Raw genomic sequence first — 17,443 nt, forward strand, 5'->3', positions numbered from 1 at the left:
AGGATGCTATATTCTTCCTGAGGGGAAATCTGATGCAGTTGAAGTGTTTTATAAGTGCGAATTTAAAAAGTTCCTTAATCTCTCTATTTTCTCAGGTATAAAATAGTTATGATAAAAATAGGCCTTGCTGCAGTGGATTATGATGATTGAGTGAGACGATGAAAGAAAATATAGAGCTCAGTGAGTGGAACACAGTAGGGATTCAGTAGATGTTAGGCAGTGTCAGCTGGCATCCCCACCTAACACATAAGTTTGGATGATATGTCAGACATATGTAATACAGAACAACACTACCTGTTCCCAAGGAACTGCCTAGAGCAGGGGTTAGCAAACAGTTTTCATAAAGGACCAAATAATAATAAATAGTATTGCCTCTTGGGCCACACCATCTCTGGCAACTAAATACACAACTCTGCCATTGTAGCACAAAAGCAAACATAGACAATAAGTAAATGAATAAGCATGGCTATGTTTCAACAAGATTGTATGTAGACACAGGCCATGGGCCTGACTTACAGTGACTCACTGGAGGGAATGAGGCTTATGGGAATGGCAGGTATTCTGAAACTTGGCCTAATATCCCTGCTTTGAACTCCAGAGCTTTTTCTTGTATACTCGGTGAACCTGAACTTTTGCCTTGAGGTTTCACCTAAACATTTTCTATAAACCTTTTCTGTAAACATTTGCTGAAGTTGGTCCCCAGAAAAATGGGGAAATAGGAAGATAACCAGGAAAGAATAGATTCATTAAAATCAAAGACAGTGCCAAGCCCTTAGCAGAAGCTTAATGTATATCTGATGTTATATTGACTTATTTTTGAAACGTTTGTATTAAAACTGAACTTGAATGCCAGATAATAATATACTAACTCCTGGTAACCCAAATTAATGCCAGATAAGCTGGTAGTCTACATATCTGAGCATGACATTAATGGATTACATCTTAAAACTTAAAAGTATGTCCCCAAAGATCAAAATATCTATATATAATTTTCCAATTCAAAGTTTTCTTACCACCTGTTTTCCCTTTGCTTATGACTACATCAGGATAAATTCTGCTTTCTTTCTTTAGATGAGGAAAAAAGAACTTTAATTCTTCAAATGTATTAGATACTGCTTCATTTTTACTCAGTGTACCCATTGTCTTCTCAACTGAAAGAGAGAAAAAATAGTGCTTCTAAGGTTAAGAACATAGACATTTTTTCTCCTTCCAGAGTAATTTTCCTTAAATGGGGGTTAATAAATTAATTGGCCAGTTAACTTAGTATTCAGTATATAAGAGTAATACTCTGAAATATGAATTACCAAAATCACAATGCTACAAAATATAGCCCAAATATTAATGACTCATATTTATTTTAAAAGTAATCTTTAATTTAAGCCTAGCACTGTGAACTCCACAACCAGAGGACAATAGAAGTGTTGGTTCCAAATAAAGGCAGCATAACTGAGCCTGCTATAACTGATTTCTTTGGCTGCTTTGATTAATGTTGCATCATTAAAGTTTGTATATTTGCTTGTTTTATGGTCCCTTAACATTTAATGATCATATGTGTACCATCCACTAGAATTTGCTTCTATGATTTTGAAAAAGAAAAACAAAGTTGGAGGAGTCACATTACCCAGTTTTAATTCATAATACATGAAGCAGTAATCAAAACAATGTGGTATTACATAAAATATAAATACAGAGACCAATGGAACAGGCTATAGAATACAGAAATAAATTCACACAAATATGGTTTATTGATTTGAAAGGTGCCAAGACAATTGAATGCAGAAAAGATAGTTGATAAATGGAGCTGGAACATGTGGACATTCATGTGAAAAAAATTTGAAATGACGTATATGTCACATTGTTTGTAAAAATTAACTAACAATTTCATAGACATAAATGTAAAACATAAAACAATGAAATTTGTAAAAACATAAATGAAAACCTTCATGACTCTGAGTTAAAGAGTCTTAGATAATAGGTAACAATACATAAAATATAAGTTGATAAATTGGGCTTCACCAAAAATTAACAGTGTCCCCTGCAGAAGCTCATAAAGAAAATGAAAAGTCAAGCCACAGACTGGAGCAAAATATTTCCAAATCATTTATCCATCTGATATATACCCAGGATCGTGTACGGAACTATCAAAACTCAACAAGAAAATAAACCAAAGTAAAAAAACAGGCAGACGATTTGAACAGAACTTTCACCCAACATAAAGTGTTTCAGCATCATTAGTCACTAAAGAAATGCAACTGGAAACTATGAGACAGCCTGACATTAAAATGCATAATAAACTAGAGCGACTAGAACTCTCTGCATTGCTACAGGGAACGGATAATGGCAGCGCCGCTCTGGAGAACGGTTTGGCAGTTTCTTATAAAGTTAAACGTACACTTACCAGACACTCTATCCATTCTACTTCTATGTGTTAATCCTAAAATAATGAAACCTTCTCTTCATACCTAAAAACATGTACGTGAATGCTTATAGCAATAATTATTTGCAATTGTCAAAATCTGAAAACAAGCCAAATGTTCCTCAATTGGTCAGAGGATAAACAAACTATATCCTTTGTAGATCTATACAGTGAAATACCACTCAGCAAGAAAAAGGAAACAAGCAGTTGGTCATACAACAGCTTGGATGAATCTTTTCTAAGTGATGGAAGCCAGCCTTCAAGGGGTTGCATGCTTCCTTTTGTATGGTATTCAGGAAAAGGCAGAACTGTAGGGACAGAAAAATGCTCAGTGGTTGCCAGGGGTTATGAGTACAGAGAGATTTGAGTGCAAATGGAAGCCCGAGGAAGGACTTTTTCTCCTGGAGACAATGGGGAGCCACTGAAGGTTTATATATAGAACAACATAGTCTTGACTTTGGCTACACCAAGAATAAATCCGGGAGAACAAGATTGGAGAAAAAAGAGAAAAGTTAGGAGTATGTTACCAGTCATTCAGATGAGGCATGAAGGTGACTTAACTAGCAGAGATTGTGATGGAAAATATGAACAGATATGTGAGATATATAGCATGATGAATCAGTAAGTTTGCTTACTGACTGCCATGGAAGTGTGCGAGAAAGAGAGAGATGATATGAAGGGTGATGCTCAGGCTTCCGGCAGAATCAGCTACATGGATCACAGATGGTGCTGGTGCTACAATTCACACAGACAGAAAACACAGGAAGACCACAGAAAGATGAGGGGAAGTTTATCAGGGATGTTTCTTACTTGATTTTTGCACCTTTTACAGCAGAAAACCAGTACTGATTTAACTATGTTTGGAGGGAGGAAATTCCCTAAAATCAAAAGGTTTTGAATCTAAATTTCCAGAATCAAAACACAAAACGAACAAATCACTATACACGAAATTGAAAGGAACACAAACCTGAGTATTCCATTGAATTTTTTCTCTGTGTATTTTCATACTTTATTTGCTTCAGGGCTTCCACCAGCTCTTCATTATTTTTTTCAGTTTTGTTTTTTAAACGCAGTATATTTTCCTTAAACTCCGAAATATGGTTTCTACAATTAATTAATTGATTACCTGCAAGGGAAAATATTTATGTACATGTTCATACATGTAGCAATGGTATCACATAATAGGTAATAAAAATGTAAAATATATGCTTAATATTCGTATATTATATATACAAATATGTATACATAATGTGCTACATACATATAGTACATGTATTGCCTATATATGTACATATACGGAAACCTGAAAAGAAAGAACAAAATGGCAAAAATAACAATATGTGGAAGGTGAGATAATCAGTGATTTATTGCTTTATTACTTTGTGCTCTTCTGTGTTTTCCAAATTTTCTATAATGTGCATGTATTACATTGGTATTAGAGGAAAACTCAAAAAATTACCTAATAAATTATCCAAAGAAAATGACCAGAAATATGTATGCAGGTTTGGCTTCTGGATAGTAAACATAGGTAGCATTACTTATCATTATAAAGAAGGTTGGAAACAACCTAAATGCCAACAATACGACATCTGCTAAATAAATTACAGTATATTCTTTTCGGAGTTCTGATAGTTCTGGTGTCAAACCATGTATACCCTGATCCCAATTTTGCTACTGAATATTATTTTATTTTGGAACATTATGGGTGTGCAAATGTTTTGATTACATGGATTGCTTTTGTACAGCTTGAGTTCAAGTTATGTGTACCCATCACCCACACAGTGTACATTGTTCCTGTCTCACTCCCTTCCGCCCACTTTCTTGATTTCTTTTGAGTTTTACTTTTGTGCACATGAGTGCTGATCATTTAGTTCAAACCTAATAGTGAGAACATGTAGTGTTTGTTTTTTATTCTTGTGATACTTAGGAGAATGGTCTCCAGTTCCATCTAGATTATTGCAAAAGGTATTAATTAATTTTTTATGGCCGAGTAGTATCCTCTTATGCAATCATATTTAGACTACTGGTCACTCTCTCTCATTCCTTAAAGACTGTCGCTACATCATTAGTAATAACTGCTTTGCTTCCATAATCTCCATTTCAAACATCCTAATCTCTTTAGGTACATTTCTTCTGTAACTAATTCACTGAGAGGGTTTTTTTTCTAATCATGAAAGGATATTGGATTCTGTCAAATGCTTTGTCCGAATCTATTGAGATCATATAATTTTGTCTCTTTTTCTATTCATGTGGTGTAAAATATTTATAGATTTGCATATGCTGAACCACCCTTGCATCCCAAGGATAAATCCCACTTCATCTTGGTAAATGATCATTTTGATGTTCTGTTGAACTCAGTGTGTTAATATTCTGTTGAGGATTTTTACACTTAGGCTCTTCAGAGATATTGGCCTATAATCTTTTCTTCTGTCCTTGTCTGGCTTTGGTATGAAGAAAATCTTGGCCTTGTAAAATGAATTTGGAGGTATCTCCTCTTCAATTTCGAGGGAGAGTTTGAGAAGAATTGATATTAGTTCATCTTTAAATGTTTGGCAAAATTCAACAATGAAACTATCAGGTCCTTAGTTTTTCTTTAATGTGAGACTTTATATTAATAATTCAATTTCCTTGCTTGTTATTTGTCTGTTCAGATTTTCTATTTATGCATGATTCACTGTTGGTAGATTGTATATGTCTAGGAATTTATCCATTCTTATAAGTTATGCAGTTTGTTAGCATATAATTGTTCATAGTAGTCTCTGATGATCTTTCATATTTCTGTAATATCGATTTTCACGTCTCCTCTTTCATTTCTGATTTTATTTATTTGAGTGCTAAAGATTTGCATATTTTATCTTTCCAAAATGTCAACTCTTAGTTTTGTTGATTATTTTATATTGTCTTCCTAGTCTTTTCATTTATTTATTCTCTGATCTTTATTATTTCCTTCCTTATACTAACTTAGGGTTTAGTTTGTTTTCTTTTTTCTAGTTTCTTGAGATGTAACATTATCAAGTTCCTTGACATACATTAGACCTTCCTTCTTTCCTTCCTTCCTTCTCCATCCTCTTTTTGTTCCTCTCTCTGGTGGAATATAGACAAAAGTGACCCATTCTATATCAAGCTGATGAAAACAATGCCCTAGAGATGAAGAGCAACAAGTTGGAAGGAACCCAAAGCCTCCAAAGAGTAAAGAAGGAGAATCCACATCAGCCTGTTATCTTATTTAAACCACTGTTGTTTTGGGTACTTGTTAACATTAACACATTTGAACTTGCACTGTAACTGATATAAAGGAGCTAGGATATGGCCCAGAGAAATTGACTACAAAGCAGCTTACCTTGGTTGCTTTGTTAAAATATTTAGACGTATCATTAGAAAAGCAATACATAGGTTACAGACTTATAAAAGATACATAAAAGAGAAAAGTCAATTGTAATCCTATTACTTGGAGATAACCACTATCAATGTTTTAATATTTTGCTTAAAACATTAAATTTTAATCTCCTTTTATTTCTCACTTTATTATATAATGCCAGATATAATAATTCAGGGAAAGCAGTATTAAGTTAGATAGAGTGATTCATTTTATACTGAAAAATGCATAATCTATGATGAAAACAAAATAATTCTCTATGGTAGATAGTCAAATCTCAAAATATATAATGAAAACTATTAAAGATATAAGAATATAGAAAAATAATATTTCAGGGAGCAGGGAAAGAATAGAAATTGGCTAAAGGTTTGAGTGGAATAAAAGCTTAGAAGACACGAAGACGTAGCTTAGAAGACAAAAAATTCCAAATGGATGTTTTTACAAATTAAGGAAGAATATCAAACTATAAAAGTAATTGCAGCTTGGCACCTATAGCTCAGTGTAGGGTGCCAGCCACATACACTGAAGCTGGCAGGTTCGAGCCCAGCCCAGGCCTGCTAAACAACAATGACAACTGCACCCCAAAAATAGCTGGGCGGTGTGGCAGGTGCCTGTAGTCCCAGCTACTTGGGAAGCTGAGGCAAGAGAACCGCTTAAGCCCAAGAGTTTGAGGTTGCTGTGAGCTGTGACACCACAGCATTCTACCGAGGACAACATAGTGAGACCCTGTGTCAAAAAAAAAAAAAAGTAATTGCTATGTATTTGGGTTGAAACACAACACTTTTTCATTCATCTGCCTTGTATGAACAAGAGCACACAAGTTGGTAGCCTGGAGCAAAAAACTGAATAATGCTTACAACCCTCCAAAAATTTCTCACCATACTTAGAAAAATAACCAAGTCCTTACCATGTCCCACAGAGCCCTACCTGGGTTCTTCTCTGGCCTCGTTTCCTAGCCTTCCTACCTCACTCTGAGGAAGTCCAGCTCCAGCCACACCAGCCCCCTCGCTGTTTCTCACAGGAACACGCTCCACTTTAGTTAGGGCTTTGGCTCCTGCAATGTTCTTATTTCCTTCCATTTTGGCTAGGACATCGCTGCCTCAGAGAAAGGCACTCTACCATCCTGTGTGAAATAGCACACCCTCTTTCTTCCCTTATCCTTTTTAAAAAAAATCATTTATCACTTCCTGACTCTCTATTACATATTTACTGTTTTTATGTCATTCTCTAGAATGTAAGTGTGAGAGAAGCAAGGACTTTGGCTTTCTTATTACTAAATTCCAAATGCCTGAAACAGTGGCTGGCATATAGTTCAACTCTTACCAAAATGTATGCTGAATGAATGAATAAACAAATTAATCAATGGATTTGTCTTATAGGAACTGATTTAGTTGATTCTTAAACTGTATCATTCTTTAATCAATATAACTGCAACTAACCAACTACACCTTGAATATCCATGCAGTTGAATACTATTTGAGGATGCTTACAACTTTCAGAAGTAGATGTAGTTTAACAAGCACAAACCCATGGTATTAGGGTTTCCTGGGCAATATTCTCTTTGCAAATTGGATCATGTGTTTCAAGTTGATATATCATGGGTGATGCAATATATCTGGGTTTCCACATTGTACGTCAGTCTCTGAGGGATCAATTAGGTAAACATGAAAAGAAAGAGTTTTCTCTAGAGGGAGCAGTATTTACAGAAACAACCACAAGGAAATGTTGAAGAACATAACCTCTAATCTTAGATCTTTTTCTGGTACATTCTTCTCGGATAATTCATGTATCAATATTCGATTTAAGTTATTTATATCACTTGCATATTCACTCTGGTATTTAGAAAAGATGAAATGTTATAAAACTTTGCAAAAGTTTGAAATGAGTAATTATATGCTCTGAGTCAATTGAGCATCTTCGTAGTGAAATAGTAAAGAAAAACACCGGTCCGTGTGCACAATGGGCCGATGTAACTTTTGTGCCTGTAAGAAGAGGTGTCAGGTGAGATCCTAAGCGCCAATGATCCTTGCTTCTAACAGCGGAGTTTCCAAGGCACCATGTTCCAGTAGAAATAAAATCCAAGCCACATCTGTAATTTTAAATTTTCTAGTAGCCACATTTTAAAAAGTAAAAGGAAACAAATGAAAGTAATGCAAATGATATATTTTACTTCATCTGAAATGTCCAAAATTTTATTTAGGCATAGAAATAATCACGGGGACATTTAATTCTTTTTTTTTGTACTATATATTATAAATCCTGCATTTATATTACATTTATAGCACATCTCGATTCAGATGCTATTTTTTTTTAAATTTCAGATTAAGAGGAACACACGTTTTGTTTATATACCTTGTTTTTGTGTAGATTGTCAAGTCCTTTAACTTCCCTAGGAGTGGCCTTTTCTGTGATACAGTTTATTGTGAAATAGATCAGACATTACAAAAAATATAGACAACAGTTTAAAGGAAATAATAAAAAAGGATATCCAGGCACCCACCACTAACTTAGCCTCATGAACCCACCACTAACTTAGCCTCAGATATCCTATCCATTTCCTTCCTCAATCAAATTCCCCTTCTTCTTCATGCCTAGATAATCAGAATCCTGAATTGTGCATTCATCACTCATTACTTTCCTTCAAAGCAATTTTGGAGCTCACTTTCTGGAATATCCATTAGAGCTATCACTGTATGAGGTCTGACAATTAAGTTAGCAGAAAAGTGCTTTGAAGGGTTGACCAGATGCTGGCGTCAGTGCCTAGCTTCCCAAAGGGCGTACCTTGAAGGTGGCCATAGTGATATTCAGCAAGGAGGTATGTAGCACTTTCTCTAGAATGAGTTCCTTAACTTAATTGTGCAACCTCATATACTCTTTCAAGGGGAGTTTGGGTGAATTCCTCAAGTTTCATATCCTTATCAAATCTCTCCTTTCTCTTTCCTTCCTTCCTTCTCTCTCTCTCTCTTTCTTTTTTTCCTTTCTTTCTTACGACAGAGTCTTACTCTGTCACCCTGGGTAGAGTGCTGTGGTGTCATAGCCCACAACACCCTCAAACTCTTGGGCTGAAGAGATCCTCTTGTCTCAGCCTCTCATGTAGCTGGGTCTATAGGCTCCCACCTATAGACCTTTAAAAAACTAGCCTGGCTAGGTTTTTTTTTTTTTTTTTTTTTCTATTTTTTAGAAGAGACAAAGGTCTTGCTCTTGCTCAGGCTAGTCTCAAACTCCTGAGCTCAAGCAATCCATCCACCTCAGTCTCCCAAAGTGCTGGAATTTGCTAGGTGTGAGCTAGCATGCCCAGCCAAAAAACCTAACTTAAAAAAATTGTTAACTTAAAAAATGAGAGTGCTATGAAATGGTACCTCACATTTTTATTTTATTTTTTTATTAAATCATAACTGTATACATTGATATGATCATGGGGCATCATACACTCGCTTCATAGACCGTTTGACACATTTTTATCACAATGGTTAACATAGCCTTTCCGGCGTTATCTCAGTTACTGTGCCAAAACATTTACATTCTACATTTACCAAGTTTCGCAAATACCCCTGTAAGATGCACCACAGGTGTGATCCCACCGATCCCCCTCCCTCTACCTACCCCCCCTTCCCACTTCCCCCTATTGTTAGGTTGTAACTGGGTTATAGCTTTCATGTGAGAGCCCAAAATTAGTTTCATAGTAGGGCTGAGTACATTGGGTACTTTTTCTTCCATTCTTGAGATACTTTACTAAGAAGAATATGTTCCAGCTCCATCCATGTAAACATGAAAGAGGTAAAGTCTCCATCTTTCTTTAAGGCTGCATAGTATTCCATGGTGTACATATACCACAATTTATTAATCCATTCATGAATCGATGGGCACTTGGGCTTTTTCCATGACTTAGCAATTATGAATTGGGCTCACATTTTTAACTTGCATTGTCTTGATTGCCAATGACATTTTTTATGTCTAGTCAACATGTATATTGCACTTTGCTTTAGAATCTACTTTGCTGATATTAATATATCTACATTCTTTTGGCTCAGGTTTGCAAGTATATATTTTTCATCCTTTTCTTCCAAAACTTCTGTCTTTGAATTTTAAATGTGGCTCTTATAATAATCATCAGGTTTAGGTTTTGTTTTACATGTATATACAATCAGAAAACATTTTCATTTCTTTTAGGGGGCACTTAATATCATTGGTGAGATAGTTATATGCTATTTTACTATTATTTTTGTGGTTTGACTAGAGATTTCAGTACGAATCCTTGATTATAGTCTAATACAAATACTTTTCAATGGTGCTACAAGTTTAATTTAGTAGGCCTGGCCTTTTCCTGTCACTGTTGTTCTACATTTCTTCTAAATTCCATGGGACATTTCAGTAATTCTGTTGAATAGCTCACACTTGGACCTTGGATTCTGCTGACTTTTTATACCTGGGAGCCCCTTTTCTGTTCCATGGACAATAATAATGATGTATTTTGTTGCATATTCCCACAAGGTGACACACCTTGGGAGTGTGTGTACATACATGTATATAAGTGTATATTTATATATCATTCATATGTGTGTGTGTGTGTGTGTGTTATATCATTCCCCCTTTTGTTGGGGGATAAGGATGCTTTCCTTCCACCAACAAAATAGAGACACGAGAAATGAAGTTTGGGTGCCAGATGAAAAGGAGCAGCAGAGAGGAGAGAAGCTGCTAGCCCAAGAGGAGGTATCTGTGAACATCCTGTAGGCCTGCAGCTTGAAGTGGCAAAGATGCATGGCCCGAGTGAATATTGCAGGTCATCTGCAAAGGCTCACCTCACAAGCAAAAAAATTCCTCGCAGCAAGAGTTCTCCACCCCCTTGAAATTTGGTATTCCCTGACACTGCTTTCACAAGGAGAATACAGCAAAATAAGGCAGTAACGGTTTGGGATACAGCCTTTCATTGGCTTGACAGTTTCCAATGCCTGCCTTTAGAAAGCTGACAGTGGCTTTGTTAAAAAAAACAAACAAACAAAAAAAAAAAAACAGGAAAGAAAGAAAAAGCAAAGTGCAATTTTGCTGAATGCACAATACCCTGAGAGTATTGTGGAGCCATGTGGAGAGGCTTTGCAGGATGAACCACCACCACGTGGGTAGAGGAGTAAGAGATGCCAGGCTTGTCAGTGAAAAAGACTGCTTAGCAGTAGAGCCTCCAGCCCCAAACGCCCTTCAGAGCACAGCCAAACTGCCCTGCAGAGCTCTTACTGAATTCCTGATTACTAAATTAAGAGTTAAACAAAACAATTGTTCGGCTTATTAAGGTTTGAGGAGTTTTACATGAATAAGGAAGAAATGTCCGAGAGCAGATCATTTTCTTCTCTGCCATTCCATTTTCCTAGAATCATAAGCAAGGAAAGGAAAAGAAATATTTTACTTAATTATGATATTAAAGTTTTAAAAAGAGTGGGAAAGGGTCTTTAAAAACAGGAGAGAGACTGTTTAAATAACTAAAAATGACCTGAAATACAAGAGAAGAAGGCTTCACCATCCCTATGAACTCTATAGCTAAGCAGAAGACGGAAATAATCTGGGCAATTATTAGAAAAATTAAAAACTCATTCATATTTATATCCCAACAAGTCAGACTAATCAACCAATTACATATATTGTACTCATTTTAGAACATTTTCAAAAATGCATTCTGTTTCTCCATTCTCAAGGGACTTTGGTACTATATGCCTATCATGACTGTTTTCCTGCTTCCATATTCCCACTGTACAAATTCTTTCAGTTTCGAACATTTTATGCATACAAGAGAAAACATGCAATGCATAAGTAAGCTCTGGAGGGGAATGTGAAATGAATACAGGCAGCCTGTCACCCAGGCTAATTCATAACTGGAACACTCCCCAGTGCCTCTCCTCCCATCAGTGGCTCCTTTCCTGCCCCAACTCATGATGTCACTACAGTACTTTCCCAAGTTGTATCTGTTCATAATTGCTTTGCTTTTTAGAATGTAATTTTTATCACATTTATATGTGCCCCTATATAACATGCTGTCTAGTTTTCCTTCTTCCTGGACTTTCTAAAAATTGTACCAGCTGATACTGGTCTCTATAAGCCTTTCTAAATCCTCTTTGTGATAATCAAAACTAAGTCTGTTACTTGTCCCCAACTCCCCAGTAATGTCAGCAATATTCAGCACACTTGGCTAAGGGGAGGCAGTTGTTGCAGGTTATATAGGGTGTGTACAAGGAGGTAGTAGTTCTGTTTTTGCTGGCTTATCCACCAACCTCCAGCCTTGGTGGAGTGTCAGAGGTTCAGGCCATAGCAGCAGCAGAGTGGCAAGCAAGTTCTGGCTCTTCTTAGGACAGCAGCTAGCAGATGACCAGGGGCCCCTGGTGTGGCTGCATTACCTAGGAAACACGCTCTCAAAGACAAAACTCTGAGATCTGTTATTTGCCCCACATGTGCTTGAATGCACTTATAACTACCCCATGACCCTTGCAAAGCAGGACTCTGGTTGTCCATGACAGAATATGCACCGGCAAAATGGCATCTAAATTCCTGTCTGGTTGACTGGGATGAAGCACCTCCTGGAGGTCAAGGTGCTGCTGCATTCACCAGTAATGTGACTTCAAGCACTGTGGGTGAGATGGCTTTTTTCTCTAAGAATTATTTGGCATTGTTACACTCTCCTCCTTGAAATGCCTTCTTGGCTTGGGTCTCTCAGGGTTTGAGTTTTTCTTCAACTTTGAAATATTGAGGTTCCCTGGGCTTACTCCTTGGAACTTCTCATCTACTCCTAGGTGATCTCATACAATCTTAGGACTTTCAATCCCATATGCTATTAGTTCTCAAGTTCATACTGCCAATCTTGACACACACTGATATATCCAACTGCCAGTCAATACTTTGGGAAATAACCAGCTCACACATAAAAGAAATGTTGATTTTATCCTCCGAATCAGCTCTTCCCCCAGCCTTTACCATTTCAGTAAATGGTAACTCAATTTATCTAATTGTTTAAACAAGTGGTTCTTAAATCAGGGGTGATCTGATGTCCCTCAGGGGACATCTGTCAATGTCTGGAGACCTTAGTTGTCACAATGGGGGGAGAGGTTGTGCTACCGACATCTACTGGAGTCCCGAGGTGCTGCTAAAAACTCCACAATTATAGATCAACTCCCCTCCCCAAAGAATCACCCAACTTGAAATGCCAACAGTGCTAAGGTAGTGAAACCCTGTTGAAGACAAAAATTCCATGCTTCTTTTTTTTTCTTTCCACAGTCAATAACCATTTAAAGATGTATGTGAACTCGCATCACTCCTCTGCATGGCTTATCATCTTTCTCAGAATGAAACTCATATTCCTCACTATGGTCTCTGTTATATCATCTTTTTACTACTCTCTTCCTTGTTCACATTGGCTTCATGGATGTTTCTTTTTTCTTATTATTATGGTTTTCAGGTTAATTGAGGGTACAAATAATTAGGTTACAATGTTTGCATTTGTTAGGTAAAGTCTCTCTTATAATTGTGTGCCACTCCCAAGAAGTTTGGCATATCCCCTAACACTGTGCCCATTATGTGGGAGCACACCCATCCACCTCCTTCTTTCTCCACGTTCCCTCATTCCCCCACCCCCAACCTTGAATTGATTTGAGTTTTTCTCTAATAGGGGTGTGTATTAGACAGTCTACTGGCTTCATATTAGAGTTGAGTACTTTGTATTCTTGCTTCTCCATTCTTTTTCTTTTTTTGTAGAGACAGAGTCTCACTGTACCGCCCTCGGGTAGAGTGCCGTGGCGTCACACGGCTCACAGCAACCTCTAACTCTCGGGCTTACACGATTCTCTTGCCTCAGCCTCCCGAGCAGCTGGGACTACAGGCGCCCGCCACAACGCCCGGCTATTTTTCTGTTGCAGTTTGGCCGGGGCTGGGTTCCGAACCTGCCACCCTCGGCATATGGGGCCAGCGCCCTGCTCACTGAGCCACAGGCGTCGCCCCTGCTTCTCCATTCTTATGATACTTTACTAAGAGGAATGTATTTCAACTCCATCCAGGTTAACACAAAAGATGTAAAGTCTCCGTCTTTTTAAATGGCTGAATAGCATTCTATGGCATACATTTACCACCACTTGTTAATCCATTCCTGGGTTGGTTTGCACTTAGGTTGTTTCCATGACTTGGCGAGTGTAAATTGAGTTGCAATAAACAGTCTAGTGTAAATGTCCTTGTGATAAAATGATTTTTTTTTCTTCTGGGTAGATGCCTACTAATGAGAGTGCAGGATGAAATGGGAGGTCTAATTTGAGTTCTTCGAGAATTCTCCACACTTCCTTCCCAAAAGGTTGTATTAGTTTGCCACCAACAGCCTAAAAGTGTTCTCTCCCTTCTCTCCACACCCATGCCAGCAGCTGCAGCTGTGAGACTTTGTGATGTGGGCCTCTTGGATGTTTCTTGAACAAATTAAGGTCACTCCACCTCAGGACCTTTGCTCTTGCTTTTTCATTTGCCTGGAAAACTCTTCCCCTAGATAACCACACATAATGCTTCCTTGCTTCATTCAGGAATATGCTCAAATATGTATAACATTCTCAGACAATTCTTCTTTGCCCGACAGCCTTGTCTAAAATAGCACTTTTTTTCCCCTAACCCTACTAACATCTGCTATCATATGGTAATTATTTCATTATTGTTTGCTGTTTATTTCTTCTAACTAGAATATAAGTTCCATGAAAGGAGGGGTTCTTTGTTGTTCACCTGCTGTCTACAACATGAATAAGTACTTATAAATTCACTTGTTTATTCATTGAATCATTCATTTATTCAACAAATACTCAGCATGTTTGTTATGTGCCAGGCATTTTTCCAGATTCCAGAGACACAGCATTGAACAAAATAGACAAAAACCAGAAGGAAAAAAAACACTTCCTCATGGAGTTTACATATTTTTTGAACAAATTAATGAATTATTAATGCTATGAGCTTAAAGAAAGAAACAAATATAGTTTATCTATCCATAAAAATTAATTCTTAAAAGGAAGAAAGAATAAAGCATTAGGTGCTGGTTATCTTTCTAATAAATCTTCCCAAATTTTCACTGATAAGAATTTAAAATATAGATCAAATTTTAAAAATATTGGGACTATATTTCGTGCTTTATAAAAATCACTACCTTAGAAACTAAATGAACTCTATGGTTTGGAGTTTGGTTTTTGGTTAATGTGAAAATTTTTCATCATATTAGGGTGGATTTCCTAATTATTTTAGAGCCAGGTTCCAAAGAAACACATACATAGAAAATGAAAAATCTGGCTTATCAGCTATTTCAAGAGTGTTTCAATATTTCATTTTCTGAACTTGGGAATATAAATACTTTGAGGAACCAGACTTCGTGTTCCTAGAAATTGGAAGACACACAAAAATGATCGTATGTATTTCAAAGTCTACCGTTTCATTATAAGAATATTAAATGTATTAAAACTTCTTCTGAGGTTACCATTCTAAATTATCTTCCAAAAAATTTTACAGTTTGCTTTCTAATTACAAAAAACTATTTATTTTTTGTTATATTTATAGTTCTACAAGAAATAAAAACACATTTGGATAATGACCTTTATAGAAAATGAAGGGGAAAGGGCATAAAATGATTAATGATTTTAGTAGAAATCCTATAAATCAAATTAATGTACATTCATTATCTTTGAAAGGAGTAGGACAGAATGAAGACATACTGTGTGCCGGTGTGATATTAACTAGAAGACTAAAACATGAAATCACTTTCAAAATTGGACCTTAACACTGTTACCAACATGACTTGTGGGCCCTTGAGTCAAAAAAAGTGAAAATTTAACCTAAAACCAACTACGGGCAAACTTGGAAGGGTGGTTTAGTGATTTATAGGGTTTGTGTCTTAAATTGAAAAATTCAACTACATGAACATTAGAAAGATAATATCTTTCAACATTAGGATTGAAAGATAAACTACAGGGTACCTAGTGAGATGTGAATTTCAGATAAACAATAAATAAATTTGTCCCGTGCCATTTTTTATATTAAAATTCATGATCTGAAATTCAAATTAAACTGGGTAACCTTTACTCTTATTTGCTAAATTGGCACTCCTGTGGACCACGATAAATCTAAACTCTGTATGTTTCAGAAAGGTAAGGTTTAAACCATACGGTGCGTTTGAGGACGGTCAAGCGGTCGACCAGAGCTATAAATTGCCAGTTCCGTCTCTTTCCATCATCCCACCTCTTTTTAGAGAAAGTAAAAAATGTTTCGGGGAGCTTTGAAGTGCAGACCAGTAATACAAACTAAACCACGAAAGAAGAAAGATATTGGCTGGGTAACAGTAGTTACTGAAGACAGACATGCATGCTCCAGAGAGAAGAAAGAACAGGAGGGTGGGGGTGAGGGGCACGGATGCGGCCCTTGAACCTTTGCAGCCAAAATGCACCTCCGGGACAGCGCGGGCCAGACCCGTTGCCGCTCGCGCCCGGGCAGGGCAGGGCCGCCGCAGGGGACACCCGGGTGCCGGTTACTGCGTAACCGCCGGGGTCCGAGGGCGTGGAGTGCTACATCTGCAGAGGCCCGGCGGGGGGTGACCTAATGGAGAGCAGGCGACCACCAAGTTCTCACGTCGCCCCCCTGCTCTCCAACCCTCTCATCCTGTCTCCCCGGATCCCCGACGGCGGGAACGGTCGGTCACCCGCTGCTTACTGGTTTGAGTCAACCTGGAGATGGAGAAGCAGGAGAAGCTGAAGAGCACGGCGGCGACGAGGGCGATCATCAAATTCACCTGGTTGGTCCTCATGGCGCCGGCGGGACGGCGGGACCGCGGGCAGCTGGGCGGGTTGAGAGCGGCGGGCAGCGCCAGCGCCTGGGACTCCGAGGCTGAGCGCGTGGAGCCCGCGCCCAGGACACGCGCCTCTGCGCCCCCTGCCCTCGGCGTCGCTTGAGTCCCCAGCACACCGGCGGTGGAAACTCCCCCTTCCCATAGAACTTTCACACCCTTCCTTCCGGTCCTACAGTGCGGTACACGCTCTAAATCTCTTGCTGGAGGTGCTGGCAGCAATAAATTACGGTAAAGAGCCCCACTGCCTGGCGCGTGGTGGGTGCTCAATAATAGTTTTTCTCCTGTAGTAGTTTCTCATACTTTTAGCCAAGTCTGGGATACACTGGAAGAACATCAGTAGGATGAGACTCTCTTTGGGCTCCTCGATCTATTATTTTCTATATTCGCTCTTCACTCTCACCCCTCCTCTTATTTGGGCCTTATTGGCAGTGTCTGGTTATACGTCAAACCAGCCCTGCACCACACTGGCTGGGCTAGTTTAGGGAGAAAACCTGAGGATGCCATTATAAATTTGCATTTTTTCATGTGCTAATGGCCAGATCTCCAAAGAGTGCACTGGGAGAGATAAACATCTCAGCTTTAGTGTCCTTCATGCCTTCAGACTGTTGGTACTGCCAATGGCTAAGCTTTTCTGGAAGCCAGAAGGCCTGGACGTTTGGCTCCATGTACTGGATTATACAAACCTGCCTTCTGGGGGGCAGGGCAGAATGGAGAAAGAGTAGATGAGAGTGGGAGAAGGAAGCTATCCAGCATAAAGAGGTATCTCCAAAATCAGGACAAGGTTCACATTTTCAGTGTTCTTCCAGCCCTTACGCTTGGA

At 38.2% G+C, this 17,443-nt stretch overlaps 1 protein-coding gene across 1 annotated transcript in view; it reads right to left on the bottom strand.

Moving 5' to 3' along the window:
- Window positions 1-16,581, bottom strand: part of MGAT4D (MGAT4 family member D) — a 54,784-nt gene extending 38,203 nt beyond the window's left edge. Inside the window, exons 1-3 of the mRNA XM_053597710.1 lie at window positions 16,488-16,581; window positions 3,384-3,542; window positions 1,014-1,151 (exon numbers count right to left, since the gene is read on the bottom strand). Of these exons, the coding sequence (XP_053453685.1) occupies window positions 1,014-1,151; window positions 3,384-3,542; window positions 16,488-16,581 (391 nt within the window). The remainder of the gene's footprint in view (window positions 1-1,013; window positions 1,152-3,383; window positions 3,543-16,487) is intronic.
- Between the last annotated feature and the right edge of the window lie 862 nt (window positions 16,582-17,443).

This window comes from Nycticebus coucang, chromosome 1 (genome assembly GCF_027406575.1).
Source record: "Nycticebus coucang isolate mNycCou1 chromosome 1, mNycCou1.pri, whole genome shotgun sequence".
NCBI classification, from domain to species: Eukaryota; Metazoa; Chordata; class Mammalia; order Primates; family Lorisidae; genus Nycticebus; species Nycticebus coucang.